The sequence below is a fragment of the Bubalus bubalis genome, chromosome 3 (genome assembly GCF_019923935.1).
Source record: "Bubalus bubalis isolate 160015118507 breed Murrah chromosome 3, NDDB_SH_1, whole genome shotgun sequence".
NCBI lineage: Eukaryota > Metazoa > Chordata > Mammalia > Artiodactyla > Bovidae > Bubalus > Bubalus bubalis.
Window position 1 is genome coordinate 10766329 of NC_059159.1, and position 18877 is coordinate 10785205.

Consider the following 18877-nt stretch of genomic DNA (forward strand, 5'->3'; position numbering starts at 1 on the left):
CTTTTTAATCAAGTACACACAGAAAAACTGGAGTACCTTAAAGAAGTTTTAAGAATGTTTTTTAAAAGCATTTGATAGTAAGTTGCCTCCCAATGTTTTCATATATGTTTTCCGCAAACGACCATGTGATAATTATCAAAATCAATGTGTTACATTACCAAATACACCTCGGGCTTCCTTCACCAAGTGTCCTAGTAATGTCTTTTATAGTAGAGCTCCACTTCAGAATCGCCTGCTGCCTTCAGCTGTATGTCTCTTTAGTCTTCTCAATCTGTCCTTGACCTTGATGACCTTGATACTTTTAAAGGTCACAGGCCAGCTATTTTGTAGACGGTCCCTCAGTTTGGTTCTGCCTGGTATTTTCAGGTCTCCAGGTTTAGAATGTCATGGAAGGATGCCATGTTTTCCTGGTGTTCTATCAGGCCATGCCTCAGTTCAGCTTGTCCATTACTGATGGGCAAGCCCCCAAATGTTTGGGCTGTAACTCTCCATGCCAAGACCTTCCTCGCCAGGCCCAGGCCTGATACCTGTGTCTCACCTTGGGGACAGTCTCTGGAACCCACCTTCCTCATTTTGTCTAGACTCATCACCCCATACTGGGTCAACTCCACTGTTGGCTTTAGGTTTGATTGTTCTAGAAGGAAAGCAAGGGGTAGGGCAGGAAGAGAATACATTATATTTATTCATCATGTACTCTGGGCTGGACACTTCCATGCCCTTTACATGTGTTGTCTCTGTGACAACAACCCCATAAGATGGGAACTATTATTATCCCCATTGCTCAGATTAGGAAACTGAGGAGCCAAAGAACTTCCTTACCCAGAGGCATGCAGCTATGATGGCAGTCATGCTTGCTCTGAACTGTGAAGTTCCTCCCCACCCTGTGAAAGCTAAAATAGATAACTTTGGAGAATCACATGATTCAATATTTGATGAACCATAATTAAGCGTTATGACTACAAATGACAAGTGGATATCAAAACCGCTTGTAAGATTTTAACAACTAAGCAGTGCCCTCCTTTATAAGATAGCCAGGACCAGGAATTCCAGATGGTCCAATGGTTAGAACTCTGCACTTTCAGTGCCAAGGGCCTGGGTTCAATCCCTGATTAGAGAACTAAGATCCTACAAGCCACATGGCACGCCTGAAAAAACAAACAAACATAGCCAGGAGTACCAAAGTATAGGTCACTTGCTGAGCTGTAAACCCAGTTTGCATCCTCAAGTCTAGTTTCTAGAAAACTCACCTGGGGGACTTCTCTGATGGGCCGGTGGCTAAGACTCTGCCTTCCCAAGGCAAGGGTCCTGGGTTCAATCCCTGGTTGATTCCACATGCTGCAACTAAAGAACCCTCATGCTTCAGCTAAGACCCAGAGCAACCAAATAAATAGGTAAATAAATAATTCTTTTTAAAAAGAAGATTGGTATGAGAGAAAAAAACAGTATGGCTTGGTATCTTAATAAAACCTCTTACTTTACAAGAAAAAGAAAACTCACTGGGAAACAGTTTCCAAATTTGATCAACCAGAAGGGCAGAGACAAACTCTAAGAGCGAACCCTAAGAGCGAACCCTATTTCCCTCCTTCCAGCTCAAGTAACTTAACTGTGGAGTGGGAGCTGCTGGGTCACCGGTGTGGCCATTAAGAAAAGCCCTTTCTGGACCCCCCAGAAGTAGGCTTTGGACTCTGGGCTCCCATGAATGTCATTGTGGTTCTGGATGCCTCAGAAGTCATTTCTAGAAGCAGCATCACCTGAGGAAGAACAGCTGGAAAGAGCAGGAGCTGGGTGTTGAGACAGCCCTTGGCTGGCTAGGCGAACTTAAGCAAGGGCTTCAGCTTCCATGAGCTGCTTCCCCTGCAGGAGACAGAAACGACTGGCATCCACCTTGCAGGGTCCCATGCAGGGTCATTGTCTGCCCTTACTCATGTTCACCAGTTCAGCAGCAGCAGTAGTTATTGTCAATGATAATCATTGCAAGAGTCCCCTTTAGAGTTAAAACGGAGCCAGGTGTTTGGGAAAACATTTTCTTCTGGAAATGTCCCCAAAGTGAAACTGTTTGAAAGAAGAGAAGAAACAGCTCTCTTGGGAGACCCTGGCCGGGGCTCAGGCTTTCAGAAATGCTGTTTACCAGCCTCTGGGAGAGCAGTATTTGGGAATAAAGAAACTCACATCCAGCACATCCATGCCTCAGTGTTTACACTTTGCTACAGATCCAGACGGGCAGAGACTACTCCTAAATCCCTCATTGGGGTGGAGGTAGGTGTTTTTTGTTTTGATGATTGCAAAAGCCAAATGATATGCAAGCAATTTTCTATTGCTTTACCCACTGTGTTAAATTTTGAACACTGTAATAATCAAATTTGAATAACGCCTCAGTCCTGACTAAACCCTCAGAAATTCAGATTTGGTTGTTTTTGCTCTATACAGTCCCAGGGAGCACTCCAGCAGAAGGTCTTTCCTCTGGAGGCTGGGCATCACCTCAGACAGAGCCCAGGGAGCAGCGACACATCTCTGGGTCTTGACGAGCTGCCTCCGGGCACAGAGGAGCCCTTTGCCCCGGAGTCAGGTACTACGGGACAAGCCACTTCCCATCCCCTTCTGTGCAAGGGCTCCCACTCCTTCGCCCCCTGTTACCTCGTTTCCTGTTGGGCTGAGTCTAAAGATAAAAATGTCATTAACAGAAATGGATAAGACACGTAGAACATTTGTTCTGTTTTATCTAATTTAATCCTTTCACTTACCTGGTGAGGTAGGAACTGTTCTCCATTTTACAGACCATGAGAGTCATTAAGTAACTTACCCATGTAAGTGGCAGAACCAAGCCTGGACCAAAATCCAGTGACACAGCCCTGGCCACACATCCCTCTCTGCCTTCTGGTCTCAGAGGGGAGCTCGGCCCTAAACATGTCCCTGTGGGCTGAGTTTTCCAAGGTGCTTTCAGGCACACCCCTATCTTTCCACTTGGTTCTGGTATCCCAGTGTTGAGTACATGAGAAAGCAGATTGGGTTGTTTTATATTGTATATAACCTGATGGGAAGAACTGACTCATTGGAAAAGACTCTGATGCTGGGAGAAGGGGATGACAGAGGATGAGATGGTTGGATGGCATCACTGACTCAATGGACATGAGTTTGAGCAAACTCTGGGAGATAGTGCTTAGTGATGAAACAACAGCAACAAGTATTCCATTTGATGGTGGTGTGCCGATGACCCAGCCAACAAAACCTCACCTCACCTACAAGTGACGTGCAGACAGCACTCATCTAAATGAGTTAGAAACCAAACAGGGTCTCTCTAGCCCAGGAAGGAAGAAAAGCTGAAACTGGAGCCTCACTGATTGCTTTTCAATCGTATCAGTTGTTTTCCTTAAAAAAAAAAAAAAAAATCTATTCCATCATTAAGAAGCCCCCTTTCTGTTCAGTATTTATGTATTAAAAGGTATCCACAAAATGTGTTTGCTTCTTGTCTACCTTTAAAGTTCAAGCATTCCTACAAAATATGTTGAATTAGCTAGTAGAAAATTCCTGAGCAGAAGACCCTGTGAATAGCATTGTGGACCCTAACCCAAGGTGGTGGGGGGAGGCTTTGTCTTTCTCTTTTCCCTCATATTGCATGAGGCTGGGCATTTAGCTTTCTGATGAACTCCCCCCAGAGAAGCTCTCTTTCTAATAACTCCTCAATAACATTTGCTGTTCCCCCTTACTTGTCCCCCTAGAACCCGACATCCACCCCAGGGAGGGAGCCGCGTCCTCCTTCCTGGACAGGATTCAGCAGCTAAGCGTGGTGGAGGAAAGGGGCCTGGTGGAGACAGTGGAATCTGAGGGCAGTGATGAGGCGGAAGAAGACAGATCCCAGCTGGTGGTCTTGGACCCAGACCACGTAAGACATTCGCGGGTTTTGCTTTTGCCCCACACAGACGAAGTTGGACTTAGAGACACTGCCGCACTTGCCCTGTTCTGCCTGGAGCCTCCAGGACCCGCCTTTTGCCCAGCAAATGCTGCGCTCTGTTTCATCTGCTGCCCGAATAGTTTATCTGCAGGGTTTGGGCTGCCACCTTGTTAAGTGTATTCTCCCTTCAGGTTCATTCACTCAGACTCAGCATTTCCCAGTCACTGGAAGCCGATCTCTCTTTGTGGTGGGGGCTTCCTGAGCACTGTACGGTGCTGAGAAGCATCCCCGGGGCCTCCGCCCACCAGATGCCAGCAGCACCATCTTGGTTGTGATGGCCAGAAATGTCTCCAGGCTTTGGGTGGGGGCAAGATCACCTCCACTGAGAGCCATCGCCTGGCGTGTCCCACGGCTCTGGCAAGGGGGGAGGATGGGTCTTGACTGGCGCTAAGGTTGCAGTGGGAAATGGGGCTCAAGGTTCATTTGGTGCTGGCATCCAAGGCTCTGCTCATCACTGCCCTTCAGCTCCAGGGATTAAACCAGTACCACCACCCCAAGCTCATCCTGTCATTTTGTCAAAATATGCACTCAGGTCCTTCAGTGCCTACAGTGAGACCACAAGTGACTTCTGAAGTAAGAATCCTGGGCAGAAGTGGGGAGCACCCAGAATGAAAGTCATTTCTGTCTCCACCCCACCAAGAGCTGTGGCTAAGCCCTGGAGGGGACAGGACAGTAACTGGCTATGCTTTTCCATTGTTCTAGCCCCTGATGATAAGATTCCAGGCTGCCCTGAAGAGCTATCTTAACCGGCAGATAGAGAAACTGAGGCTGGAACTTCAAGAACTGGTGCGTACCTGTCCCACCTCCCACTCAGCTGTGCTCCCTCCTGCATCTCCATGACCCAGTTTCTCTCTCTGGTGCAGAGCGTGGCCACCAAGCAAAGCCGAGTCCAGCGGCAGGAGCTGGGGGTGAATCTTTACAGGGTCCAGCAGCACCTGGCCCGCCTGCAGATGCAGCTTGAGAAGAGTCACGACCGCCACTCCATCGCTGCGTGCACGAGGCAGCAGAAGGAGGAGGAGCTGCAGAGGGTGCGCTTGCTCTACGCCAAGACCTGTGAGACCGCCAACGAGGAGCGCAAAAAGCGTAAGGCAGCTCCGCGTCCTTGCAAGTGTCCATGGGTGTGTCCCCACATGCCACAGAGACCCCAAGAGGATCCTCACCTGCCATCGAATCCCTGAATACCTTTGCAACCTGGTGGCGTGGCCCAAGTGCCATCATGACCCCAAGGGGTGTCCCCATGTGCTGTCATGACCCTGAGCCACTGTAGGATATCATGAAAGGCAAGATATGTTCATTTCCTGGAGGCATTCCCATCCTTTTTGGGAAGGAAAGACCTGTCTTAAAATGCACCTAATTAGGCAAAGCAGCAAACACTAAAAGCCGGCAGGTTGGGTTTATGGAGGCAAAAGTGGGAGAGGCTGCTGGGCTGCTGGGGTGGAAGATAGGGTCTCCAGAAGGCAGGGAAGAGTGGGGATGGGCAGGGTTTAAACAGGTGGGGAGGTATAGGTGAGGCCAATCCAAAGTGCAGGGACCCATGATTCAGAGCCCTGCAGCCCCAGGCTGTGTGGCAGGTTAAGGGGAGCAGGTGACCCTGGAGCAGAAGAGACCACGGGGCTAGGACTAGTCACTGTTCCTACCAGAGCAAAGCCCTGCACAGAGAGAGGCAGTGGGCCACAGTGAACAGCATGGTCACAGCAGATTATTTCAGTTTTTGTGTTTTTCATGTTTCCGACTTTCTTTGTCACCTCTGTGTGACTATTATAAGGGGGGAAGTAACCTAAAAGAATTTGAAAGAAAACAAAATCATACCTGTATCTCAACTGTCAATGGAAAGAAGCATTTTGGACCCTGAGAAATGTAGGAGAGGATTCCAGACAGAGTTGGGGAAGTGCTCCCTTAGAGAGCACTCCTCCCTGATTATCACCAAATTAACAGAATCTACCAAAAAGAGAAGGCTTCGCTGGTGGCTCAGATGGTAAAGCGTCTGCCTGCAATGCGGGAGACCCAGGTTTGATTCCTGGGTCGGGAAGATCCCCTTGGAGAAGGAAATGGCAATCCACTCCAGCACTCTTGCCTGGAAAATCCCATGGACAGAGGAGCCTGATAGGCTACAGTCCATGGGGTCACGAAGAGTTGGACACAACTGAGAGACTTCACTTCACCAAAAAGAGACGAGCAGGGCACTCACACAAGAACAGTGGAGCCACATCCTCCAGTTGTAACAGAAGTTAGACCAGTTTGAAAGAGGACACAGGTCCCCTGCTCCCTCCACACAGGAGCAGTCAGTGTCCACCAGCACCCCTCATCAGAGGCTCAAGGCGCAGATGGGCTTCTGGAGAGATCCAGTTGTCTTTATGGACACTGTGTCCTTTCTGGAGGTCACCAGGGAGCAGGAGCAGAGCTTGTTCCACCAAGCAAGAACCCACCTCACAGCACCATTTCTCCCTTCTTTGAACTAAAGAATTTGGGTGATGGTCCCAGCCCTGCTCACCAGGTACTGCCACTGCCCTGTCCTGTAGGTGAAACATGGGCCTTTGCCTCTGGACAGTGTCTACGGTTGCCCACCTTACCTGGGAGGGAGGTGAAACCCACCAGTCAGTAACTTTCACACCCAAGTGTGAGTCCACAGCAGCAATCCCCAGACAGGAGAGCAGACCTCTCCACAGACAAGCATCGGGTTCTGAAACTGAGCATGTGCCAACTGGTGTTTGACGTGAGACTTTAGAAGCTATCTCACCAGACAAATGAAAACCAACTATTAGAGAAAAGGATACTCAGAATTAAAAAATAGAATCATCATCCCCCCTCCCCAAAAAAGTACAAAATAGATAAATCAGCACTGCTGAAAATTGAGCAACTGAGTTTGTATACTGAAAGTCCAGTGTGAGGAATTCTAACCAGAATTAAGAGCAAAAACTCAAAGTGATGGACATTCTGAGAAAGAGATAAAAGACATGGATGTAGGTCTGGTAAAGTCAGCATCCATAACATAGAAATTCCAGGAGATTAGGGGCATTAACCAATGACATCAGAGGAAAACGTTTGCATGAGTTCAAGAAAGATGAATTTTCAGGTGTAAAGACTCATGTAGGGCCAGGTGGGTGGAAGAAAAAATAAACATGCCCAGACATAGTTGGTGAAATTTTTAAATTCCAAAGGTAAAGGGAGGGAAATGCCATAGGATTACAGACAGGACAAAACCAGACATTCCCTATGTTATTCAACCCTCCAGAGGGTGGAAATTTTGGGAAATTCTTCCCAGGCTTGTTTTATAATTCTCAGTATAATCCTTACTGGAAAAAGCTTCAAGTGTACAAAAACATAGTGATCCTACTTACATGATATGAAAATCCTAAATAAAATATTAGCAAATATTAAACTTGTGCTCAGCAACAAAAGATTAAGTTTAGCAATATATGAAAAGAAAAAAATAGCTCCTAGTGAAGAAGGGCTTAATTCTGGAATAATTTGAAACTAAGAAATCTACTGATTCATTGCACTTTTTTCTTAAAGGAGAGAGAACAAAAAGATTTTCTGGGTGGATGCCCAGTGGATGTTTGAATAAAACTCATTATTCATCCTAAACTAGGGTAGAAGGAAATTTCTTTGTGTTTATCAGCAACTGATAAGACAGTTTTACTCAGTGGAAAGCCCTGGAGTGATCATAGCTAAGGTAAGGAATGAGATGAGGATACACTGTTTTGGACGTTCCAGCTATGAAAGAAAACAGGAAATATAAACAAAGTATAGATTCTGGATATGATGTCATGAGACTCATTCTCCACCAATGGTATGATTGTTTACCTAGAAGATTCAAGATTACTGTTGAAAAAGAAGCAAATAAAAGTAATAAGAAATCTATAAAGTAACTGAATACCAGAGTTATAATTTTCTTTTCTACCAGTCATATCCAATTATGAATTATTAATGTAATTGTAAAAATCTCATCCATGATAGCTATAACAGCCATAAAATACTTAGGAATAAGTCTAATAAGAAGCAAGTGAACCGGTCCAGTGTTAAGAATCCATCTGTCCAGGCAGGAGGCATGGGTTAGATCCCTGGCCCTGGAAGATCCCACATGCATTGGGGCAACTAAGCCTGTGCCACAGTGACTGAGCCCACACGCCCTGAAGCCCGTGCTCTGCAATAAGAGAAGCCATCACAATGAGAAACCCATACACTGCAACTAGAAAAGGCCCACACACAGCAAGGAAGACCCAGCGTAGCCAAATAAATAAATAAAAGGAAGCAAGCAAACCTGTCTGAAGAAAAACAAAAACTTTACTAAAGGATATAAAACATTTAAATAAATGCAACAGTCATGTAATGGGATGGGCAGATGCACAATATATAAATGTTATTTCTCTAAATTAATAAGCAGTTCACTGCAAGTCCAGTTAAAATCCACAATGGGATGTTTGGGTGAGCTTGAATTTATTTAAAATAGTTATTTATTATTTTTGAGGAGTAATAATACGAACTTGAAGCTCTCTGGAGTCTCCCTCTGGCCCAGTTCAGCCCCCTCTGCAGAGTCACAATGGTATTATTGATTCTTGTGTATTCTTTTAAAGATATTTTTGTATATAAAAGCAAAGTTATAAAGGTGTGGTATTTTTTTCTATTTTTTTTACACAAGTAGCTGTATACTATGCCCACCACTCTGTTCCTTGCTTTTTCCTCCTTATCAATGCTTGCTAGAAATTATTCCCGAGCAATGCCTTAAAAACTCTCCATTCTCAACAAATTGATTTTCAAGACCACTTGGAACACTAAATGCGTAAGAATATCCAAAAAATTTTGAAAAAGAAGGGTAATGAGGGAATATTGTCCCAACAGGTATCAAAGCACTGTATCAATCTACAGCAATAGAAACAAAATGGCTCAAGGGGAAAAAATGGGCAAATAGATCAATGGTGCAGAGTAGGGAGTTCCAGGAAGTTTATTCTGGAATCTATTTATTGCAAATTGAATGTACAGATTGCACTTTAAAATCACTAAGTATTTTCGCTCATTTGACCATCCAAAAAGGAACACTTAGACTCCTATTTCATGCTAAGCAAAGCCTGTTGACCCTGCATATCTTTCCAACTTCCTTTTCTGACACCAGGTCAAGAAAACTCTGCTTCTAGAGGGCTCACCTGCTGAGGTCAGGCCCGTCTGATAATTACCCTTTTTGCCACAAAACACAACCTGATCTCAGGAATGACACCAGGGGCAGAGCTCATGGGGGCTTTTCAAAACTCTGTCCAGCCTGTCTTATTACATGAAGGGCCCTTCAAAGCCTAATAGGTAAAAGACTACTATCCTGCTATAGAAGAAGGGGTGATGGTATGAGCAGGCAAGTCAAAAAGGAAAAGGACAGCTGGTCTTCATACTGTGAAAACAGACTTGATTTCACTAATGTTGAAATAATACAAATTAAAAAGAATATTTGAGGACTTCCCTGATGGTCTAGCGGTAAAGAATCTGCCTGTCAATGCAGGGGACATGGGTTCTATCCCTGGTCTGCAGATGCCACATGCCGTGGGGCAACTTAGTCCCTGAGCCACAACGACTGACCCCGCAGGCCCTAGAGCCCATGCTCCGCTACAGAGAAGCCACACTGCAATGAGAAGCCCGAGCACCGCAGCTAGAACGCAGCCCCCGCTCACCGCAACTAGAGAAAGCCTGCTTGCAGCAACGGAGACCCAGTGCAGGCAAAGATAAAATAAATGAATAAAAATTTTTTTAAATAAAAAAAAATTGAAATATTGGCTCTCAGTCACTCAGCCAGGAAAGAAGGAAAGAGGGGGAAGAAGTGAGTGCCCTGGAGGAAGGGTGGGCAAGCTCCCTGATTCAGGTAGGGTGGGTTATTCAGCGCTGTCTGCCATAGCGAAGGGCCATAGGCTGGGCGACTCGAACAGTAGAAGTTTGCTTTCTTGTAATTCTGGAGGCCAGATGTACAAGATCAAGGTGTTGGCAGGGTGGTTCTACCTGAGGCCAATCTCCTGGGCTTGTGGACAGTCATCATCCCCCTGTGTCCACACAGGGGCTCATCCACTGTGTGTCTGTGTCCTAACCTCCTCTTCTCCTAGAGACACCAGTCGTTGGGCCCACCTTAGTGACCTCATTTTACCGTAATGACCTCTTTAAAGACCCTCTCCCCAGATACACTCCTACAGTCCACCCAGCAACCACTCTTTATACAAAACTCCCCCCTCTTTTCCCTGTACCCTCTCCGTTCCTCTCCCCTATAATTCTTATCCACATGGGACCGAAAGAATTCTCTAGTGTTAGAGTTTTTAAATCATCTTGGAAGTTAAAAAAAATGTGTTTGTCAAGTTTAAGTCCATCCTTAAGAAACACCTGACTCTAATATGATATTCACCCAGCAGCCTTTCGATCTATAAATCGATTTTCTGTTTGGATCTACGCACTGAATAAGGAACGCTCTACACCAGTGAACAGTTACTTACTGGTGGAAGTCTATCTCCCTAAATAAGCTGATGTTCTAGCTTATAAATCCATCTCATGAGAGTTTTGTTACAAGGAACCCATACTTCAGTGGTGCTCAGCCCACCCTTCAGGCTGGTTTTTCTCCCAGGGGATTTAGGACCGAACCTGACGTTGCCAACTCCATGTGGTAAGAAATCTGTAAAATTTACACAAGGCCTCATAACCTTGACACTGTTTCAGAACATCCTTGGACATGAAGAATCTCTAGCATGTGCTGGGAGTTGGAGGGCGTGTTGCAATTAATAGGCATCAGTTCAGTTCAGTCGCTCAGTTATGTCCGACTCTTTGCGACCTCATGGACTGCAGCATGCCAGGCCTCCCTGTCCATCACCAACTCCTGGAGTTTACTCAAACTAATGTCCATTGAGTCGGTGATAGCATCCAGCCATCTCATCCTCTGTGTCATCCCCTTCTACTTTTGCCTTCAATCTTTCCCAGCATCAAGGTCTTTTCCAATGAGTCAGTTCTTTGCATCAGGTGGCCAAAGTATTGGAGTTTCAGCTTCAACATCAGTCCTTCAATGAATATTCAGGACTGACTTCCTTTAGAATGGACTGGTTGGATCTCCTTGCAGTCCAAGGAACTCTCAAGAGTCTTCTCCAACACCACAGTTCAAAAGCATCAATTCTTCGGTGCTCAGCTTTCTTTATAGTCTAACTCTCACATCCATACACGACTACTGGAAAAACCATAGCCTTGACTAGACGGACCTTTGTTGGCAAAGTAATGTCTCTGCTTTTTAATATGCTGTCTAGGTTGGTCATATATTCTGTCTCTCCACCTATTAATAGACTGTAAGGTCTTTGATGGCATGGTCCGGGTCTTTGTAGTTTTAAGGCTGTTTCTCAGGCCCATCCCACAGTGGGGAGAGGGGCGCTGCGTCCGCGTTGGTCTGTATGCGATGCTGGAACACCCTCCCCCTCTCTTCCCAGTGGCAGCTCTGCAAACCGAGATGGAGACCCTGGCTCTGCATCTCTTCTACATGCAGAACATAGACCAGGACGTGCGTGACGACATCCAAGTGATGAAACAAGTCGTGAAGAAGTCAGAAGCCCAGCGCATGCGGGCCGAGCTGGAGAAGAAACAGCAGGTATTCTGCAAAGACGATGCCCATGTAACGATGGCTACCCCTTGGATTTCCCAATCAGCCTTGCCCCTGTTTGAATACCGCAGCCCTGGGCGAGCCGTGTCCAGCCTGGGATCCCTGACATGGGTCTGGGTTGGTGGGGACCAACCATGCGTCTTATCTCTTATCGTCTCACCATACATCTTATCCCTGCCCTTCTAGGACCTGCACGTGGACCAGCTGACCACCCGAGCCAACCAGCTGGAAGAACAAACCTCTCTGTTTGAGGCCCAGTACCACGCACAGGCTAAAGACACTCAGATGCTCAGGAAAGCAGTGAGTGAGGTAAGCATCACCCACACCATCTGGCAGTGCCTGGGAAGTGCCTGCATGCCTGCTGAGAGACTGACTGAGCCCTCAGTTAGCTGGCCTACCCTCTGCACATCTGTCTGTCCTCATAAGCATCTCAGAGCACCTGACTGACCCACGGTGATGATACCAGCTGACTGATGGCCATATTCTTACTCTCACCGTAGCAGTGATAGACTAGAAGATGTCCCAGGAGCTGGGACATTCCGTCCTGCTTGCTGGAACATCCTTAGCAAGCTTCTTAGCAACAGCAGACCTCTTTCAAGGAGAGCTGAAGTTTCCCTAACCATTCTCAGCCTGGGCTGCTGGCACACCTGGGCAGTGCCCACATCTCCATTCCATAGCAAGTAAGAGAGAGCCCAGGCTCAATGCAACGCCAAGTTCAGTGACTGGCACTAGAAACCAAAATTGCTGTCACTTTTTAATCTGTGAATCACCATCTATTTCATACGTGCAGGGACGGCATGAAAGAAACAACACACTTTCACTGAAGGAAAGACAAATGGGTGGGCTCGAACAAACAAACAAACATATGTGGGTCCACATGGGAAAGTGCCCAGTTCTCACCAACCCATGAGTATACTTAATCTAGAATGAATGCCCATCAGAATCTCAGCAGAGGGAAGCTCTTTAGTTAACAAAGCAATTCTTAAGTTTACCTAAAATATAAATTCAGAGGACTAGCAGAGAATTGTCCAGGGAGGAAAGTTCATGAAGGCTGTTTGCCCAGAAATGACAGGTTTCCTGAGACATGAGACTTTCTGGGCTAACACCAGGGGAGTCCAGGACAAACCAGGATGGTGGGTACCCCCCTAACATTAAATGCTATGAAGCCCAAGTGGCTAAAATAATGATTTACTGGAGTCAGGGACAGACAGGTAGGCTGTGGGAGCCTGTGAGAGAGCCCAGATTCAAGGAAACGTTTGAATAGAAATTTCATGGATTGTAAATTAATGGAGAGCAAGTGAGTTATGCGCCCAGTGGTGTTGGGACATTTGGCTAATCATTTGGGGGAAAAAATTACATCTTTTCCTCATACCACACACTAAAACAAATTCCACATGGGATCAACTATTGAAATGAGGGAAGCTATACCAGAAGAAAGAAAAAGAAATATCTGTAGAGTCCTGGGTTGGAGAGGGCTTTCTAAGCATAATACCAGTAAGTTTGGTGGTGTAAAGAGATTTTGAAAATCAATCCAGAATCTGCCATGCACGTTTCTGCTCTGTGCTGATCACACACACACACACACACATGACACTGTCGTTTTTCTTCCATTGCGTCTTTCTGTGTCTCCCACCGCTCCCTGCTGGCTGTGTCCTGCCAGGACAGGGCCATCCCACGTTTGTTCCTCCTGCCTTTCTGCACCCAGAACCAGGGGGCGGGGGGGAGGTGGGGGCCATGGCAGGTGCACCACAGACACTGATGACAGACAAGGGCAGGACAGGGGTTCTCCCAAGCAAGTTGGCGAAGATGAGCAAGGCAAGGGAAGCAGGGCTTCTACACCGATAGTGGGGGTGTAGCGTGCCTTCATCAGGATCTTTATTCAAGGACAATATTGCACCACGTGTCACGGGCACCCACCCCGTCCCCTAGCACACTCTCCCAAAATATCACTGTTCAGCCTTCATTCCAGGGAAAATGGGCATGCAAATTAACTTTTTGTACATTAAATACTCAGTGAACAAAATGAATAGAGAGTCCCTGGGGCACAGTGCTGTGTGTGATAGCAAAGAAAGTCCCAAGAAGAGGACGTTGGTTAAACAAATTATGATATATCCATACAGTAGAGGACTACCAATAAAATATTTGCTGACATGGAAACCCATTCACAATATGCTACTTTTAAATACTAAGTTATAAAACAATAATAGAATGTGATTGCACACACACAACATACACACACATCAGGGTGATAGAAATGGTAAACTTTAAATAATGGGATGATTTTTATTTTCTTTTTGCTTATTTACATATTCTAATTTGCATAGAATGAACACTTTTTTTTAATGCGGACTGTGTTTAAAACTGCTGCTGCTGCTAAGTTACTTCAGTCGTGTCCGACTAAAAACTGAATTCAGCTAATCTTTACCTCTCAGCCTGTACCTTGGTCAACAAGCCCTTGTCTGGCAGATTGGGGAGCTCCGTGGGAGGGCACCTGCCCCTGGCTGACCGTCCCCACTCAGCCCAGCCTGGGGAGGAGCCCAGCAGTTTTGGCACCTTCTGCCTCAGCCGGGTACTGTTGGTGCACAAGCTGGTCCATGGCACAGAGTGGCCTTCTCAGTTAATAACTTACCCAGATCCAGAAATGTCTCAACAGTCATGGTATAATTAACTCACACCACTTTATGCTCTATAATGGTAATGAATAGATGATTTATTAAAGCCCTGACGACAGGAGTGGGATTCCCCAGTGTAATGCTTCCTTTCACATCCAGCTCTGCCCTCTTATCATCCCTGTGAGTGTTCGAGGCCGCTCTGACCTCCAGTGTCTGCCATGCACGTCCTGCAAGAGCAGAGGCTGACCAGACTCAGCATCTCCACTAGATGCTCGTGGCCCAACGAGGGCCCCACCCGAGCCCTCACTCCATGCCCCTTCCAAGAATCAGCACGAGGCCAGACTGCTAGGAGTGCAGTGATTCCCCTGGAATGACACATAAGGACATTCACGAGACCCAGCACTTGGGGTCGAGCTGAGTGTTCTGGGCCTCCAGGCACCATCCCACCTGATCTGATGGCCCCAGCATGTGGGTACTGTTATTGTTCCTGTGTCACGGCTGGGGCTCAAGGCTCAGGCAAGTGCTGGATGGGCCTTTTGAGCCGTGTTTAATTTCACGTGTGTCCTTCTGTTGCTGAGAGTAGCCTCAGCAACTATATAAACAAAAGCTAGGGTCACGGAGAAGGAAGGCGATTTGGGAAGCTTGGGGCTCTCCGATGTCCTTTTGGGGGCTCTGAGCTTAATGACGTGAGACCAACGTTCACGTAACCTTGACTGTCCACTGCAGGCCTGCACGGAAATAGAGGCCATCAGCATGGAGAAGAAGCACATCCTGCAGCAGTGGGCCACCAGCCTGGTGGGCATGAAACATCGCGACGAGGCTCACAGGACCATCCAGGAGGCGCTCAGGTGCGGGTGGCCCTGCTGGTTGCCACAGAGGCGGGCCAGGCATCTCAGGGCCACAAGCAGGGCCCTGGATGGAGCGGTGGGAGAACTCGTGACATGTGGGAACTCGGAGGCAGGTGCAAAGTGGACTCCACGCCCGCCTCCTCCCAGGCGAGCACGGAGCGCCCATCCCCGGCTCTCCTGGGACAAAGGGGTGCACCTGCAGCCCTGCGGCCCCAATTTCCGTTCTTGAAACCCCCCGTTATTGTTCACCCAGATTTCAGTGTTTCTTAAATCCTTTCAAACTTTCTGTGGCACCGGGAGCTGCAAAGCTTTCATGCTCAGATTTCCTGGGAGGATTAAGGAGAAGCAGTGAGAGAGAGAGGGAAAGAAAAAGGGGTATTTATCCTGGAGAGATAAAGGTGTCCCTTTGATTTGCAGTTTCACCACCTGTGTGCAGAAACTTCACCCTTCCTCTATTGTTCTGCCGAGGGCTGAGTTCCAACCAAAATCCCGCTTTAATCTCCCCGAAAAGGGAAGGAAGAGGCCCCGCCTGGCATTCCCCTCTCACTTCTAGCGAGGGCTGGACGTGCACCCTGGGTGGGGTGGTGGAGCCTGGGGGTTCCACCATTGCCTTAGTTCCCCTAACCAACAGGATGCTTGGGGCCCAGGTGTGGAAGCAGGTCCTAGAGGGAACGCATCGTAGCTCAACTCAGCCCTCAGCGTGCAGCCTGGCAGTGAGCTGTGCCCAGGAGAGGCCTGCTGACCATGGGGAGGAAGGATTGGGTTGCTTTGCCAGTCCCATGGCATGGCGTCTGGTAGCCCAACATCTAGGAGAGACGTTCCTTCTCAGTCTTGTGATTAAGAAAAACAAAAATGGAGGCATATACCTATGACTGTTTTTAAAACAAGCCACATTTATGTGGGTAATGCTGGACTAAAAATACTCATTTTCTTCACTTCCCTGAGTCGATGATAGAAAGACAAAGGGAGGCCTTCCCTGGTGGTCCAGTGGTTAAGAATCCTCCTCCCAGTGCGGGGGACACGGGTTCGATCTCTGCTCTGGGCAGATCCCACGTGCCTCAGGGCAGCTAAGCCCATGTGCCACAACTATTTAGCGGGTGCTCTAGAGCCCACGAGCCACACCTACTGATGCCCGTGTGACCTAGAGCCCGTGCTCCGCAACAAGAGAAGCCACCCCAATGAGAAGCCCATGTGCTGCAGCAAAGAGTAGTCCCCACTCTCCGCAACTAGAGAAAACCCACTCAGCAACAAAGTTCCGGCACAGCCAAAATGAAATGAATACATGTTTAAAATATGAAATAAATAAATTAATTAAAAAAAAAAAGAAAGCCAAAGGGAGAATCATAGAATTATCCAGGCAAAGTCTGGCTAAAAATCTGCCTTCCCATTGAACACGCAGGGAGGGACCAGGCTGTCTCAGGGCTGTGGGCTTGGGCTGCCCCCTGCCCGGCGCCCCCCAGGGCTGCTGGTCTGTTTGCTTCTGCTGTGTCTGTCCACTGAGAGTTGTCCCATGTTTGGCGAGCAGAGGCCTTAGCTAGTGAGCAGTTTTTGCCTCTTACCTAACACTGACCTTGAGTAAGGTCAAGGCTGAGAGTCTCATGGCTCGTGGACTCCCCCACACAGGGACCTCCAGAGTTCAGGGGGACACCCTGCGCTTAGGCCAGCACTCTGTGTCTCTAGGACTAACCTGGATGTCCCCCTACAATCCTCCTCCTGACCTTGTCCCCTCCACTCCCACCGGCTGTTCCTACCTGTCCTCTGAGGCATGGCTTGACGGTCACTCCTTTTCTTTTTTCTTGTTTTGAAATTCAGTATTTTGAATAGATAACACAGTGACTTGGTCTAAACTATGTAGACTCATATTCATTGAGGTGAATACGCCCGTGTCCTCCATGACCTGCTGCCCCTTTCCACACACACACTCCTCCTGGTTTCCTGGGTCTCTATCCCTAGGTCATCCACAATAGCAAAAGAAACTACTCAAATTCACCTTCTTCACTTTCCCTTTTGTGCTGTGTTCTGTGCCTTGCTCTTTTCATTCCGCTGGGTGTCCTGGAGATCTTCCAAAACATACTGGTTGTTTGTCCCTTCTTTTCCTGCCACATACCCTCTGATGGACTCAAGGTTATCCACATGCCTTTCCCGTCACAGTGTTGCTGTACAGAGTCACATCCAGGGCTATTATAGTCGATATCATTCTGTATAATTATGTTCCCTATCAAGCCGGGAAGTTCTGGATTCCGGGGCACGCACTCAGCAGGCTGGACAGAGATTTCCCAGGAGGGCTGAGACAATAACACCTCCCCCAGCAGTGTTCCAAAGTCCCCTCCCTGACAACGGAGCACATGTTGGACTGTGCTGATCTCATTGATGAGAAAAATGACATCATGTGTTTATAACAGGCACCCATTGAATGTTCATTTTAGCAACGCACACCTCCCCTAACAACAAGTCATAGGGCACTAGTTCTGCCTCAGCTGGCCTTCCTGCGACCCCAGATACGTCAGCCATGGAGGAGGGAGGCCTCCTTTCAAACCTGTTGACCGCACAGGATGCTGTGAGAATTGTGAACTGTGATTGCTGCGCTACATCCAGATAGGTGTGAAGGAGGGAATCTGAGACTGTTTAACCAAAGTCAAGGTGTTGCAAAAACAGAACATTGCATCACTTGGGACTTCCAGGCCAGTTCAGCAGCTGAACTAAAGTACCAAATACCAGCTCGTAGTGTGTAGACCATTTTAGAAAATGAACAAAAACAGTGATTTCCTGGCTGATGGTCCAGATGTTGGACATGAAACTAGACACCCCCCTGCCTCCGACCCTCCTGGGAGCTGTCTGGGCGCTGAGGACGTGCCTTAGCTGTGGGAGAAGAGAGGGAGGTGGAAGGTGGTGTGGGACTTGGAGGCAAGGACTGCCTCCTCAGCGCCGGCTGGCCTCCGTCAGGCCCGGGGTCTGGCAGGTGGTACCCCACCACCGCCGACGTCCCCCAAGCCCAGGGAGGCCTGCAGCTCTGGACACCTGGGGCTGCCACAGGCACAGAGAGCAGCTGGTTAACACAGGGCAGACACAGGACATGGGCAAGGCCCTTGGGGTTGCCCTCATGACACACCGTGTCACATCCCCCCTTCCCACTTGGGGAGGCCAAGTGGCCCTTGCTCCCTGGGACTCGTGGACATGTCGTGTCAATTAGGACCCAGCGGGTGACCTGAGATCACATGGGTCTCCGCTACAGCAAGACGTGAAAGACAAGATTCCCACCAACTCTTTACCATTAGTGGCAAAGTCCCATCAGGAGGGGTCCCAACCACAGAATTATGACGAGGCTTTGGCAAACACTGAGAGTCACACCTGCAAAGCCCACGAGCCTAGTTAGGGAGTTTGGGATCGACACGTACACACTCCTGCATTTAAAATGGACAGCCACCAAGGTCCTACTACATAGCATAGGGAACTCTGCTCAATGTTATGTGGCAGCCTGCACGGGAGGGAAGTTCAGGGGGGAAATGGATACTTACATGTATGCGGATGGCTGAGTGAGTCCCTTCGCTGCCCACCTGAAACTATCACAACATTGTTAATCAGCTGTACTCCAAAGAAAATAAAAGTTAAAAAAAAAAAAGCAAACCGGTCATTCCCATGTGAAACATCTCAGAACAAGTCAGAAAATTCCAAGACTATACTGGGCTCACCTGGGGTTAGGGAGGATACCCTGGCTAGAATTTAGACCCTCTCAGGGTCAGGGACACAAACAGGTTCCCCTGTGCCCGGGTTTCTGCTTCTGCCATACTTTCCGACAGGAAACCCAGGGAGCAGGCAGGGCTCAGCACCTCTGCCAGGTGTTAATCGGTCACTTCATCACCTTGAGCTC

At 47.9% G+C, this 18877-nt stretch overlaps 1 protein-coding gene across 3 annotated transcripts in view; it reads left to right on the forward strand.

Annotated features, from left to right (window-relative positions):
- CCDC40 (coiled-coil domain containing 40) overlaps positions 1–18877 on the forward strand; it is a 45039-nt gene that overhangs the window by 3648 nt on the left and 22514 nt on the right. For 2 of the 3 annotated variants that reach the window (XM_045164763.1, XM_045164764.1), the window contains 7 exons: positions 2428–2566; positions 3717–3880; positions 4652–4735; positions 4813–5032; positions 11380–11537; positions 11736–11858; positions 14888–15009. In XM_045164763.1, coding sequence (XP_045020698.1) covers positions 2428–2566; positions 3717–3880; positions 4652–4735; positions 4813–5032; positions 11380–11537; positions 11736–11858; positions 14888–15009 — 1010 coding nt within the window. The remainder of the gene's footprint in view (positions 1–2427; positions 2567–3716; positions 3881–4651; positions 4736–4812; positions 5033–11379; positions 11538–11735; positions 11859–14887; positions 15010–18877) is intronic. The other variant, XM_045164765.1, reaches the window with a different exon arrangement.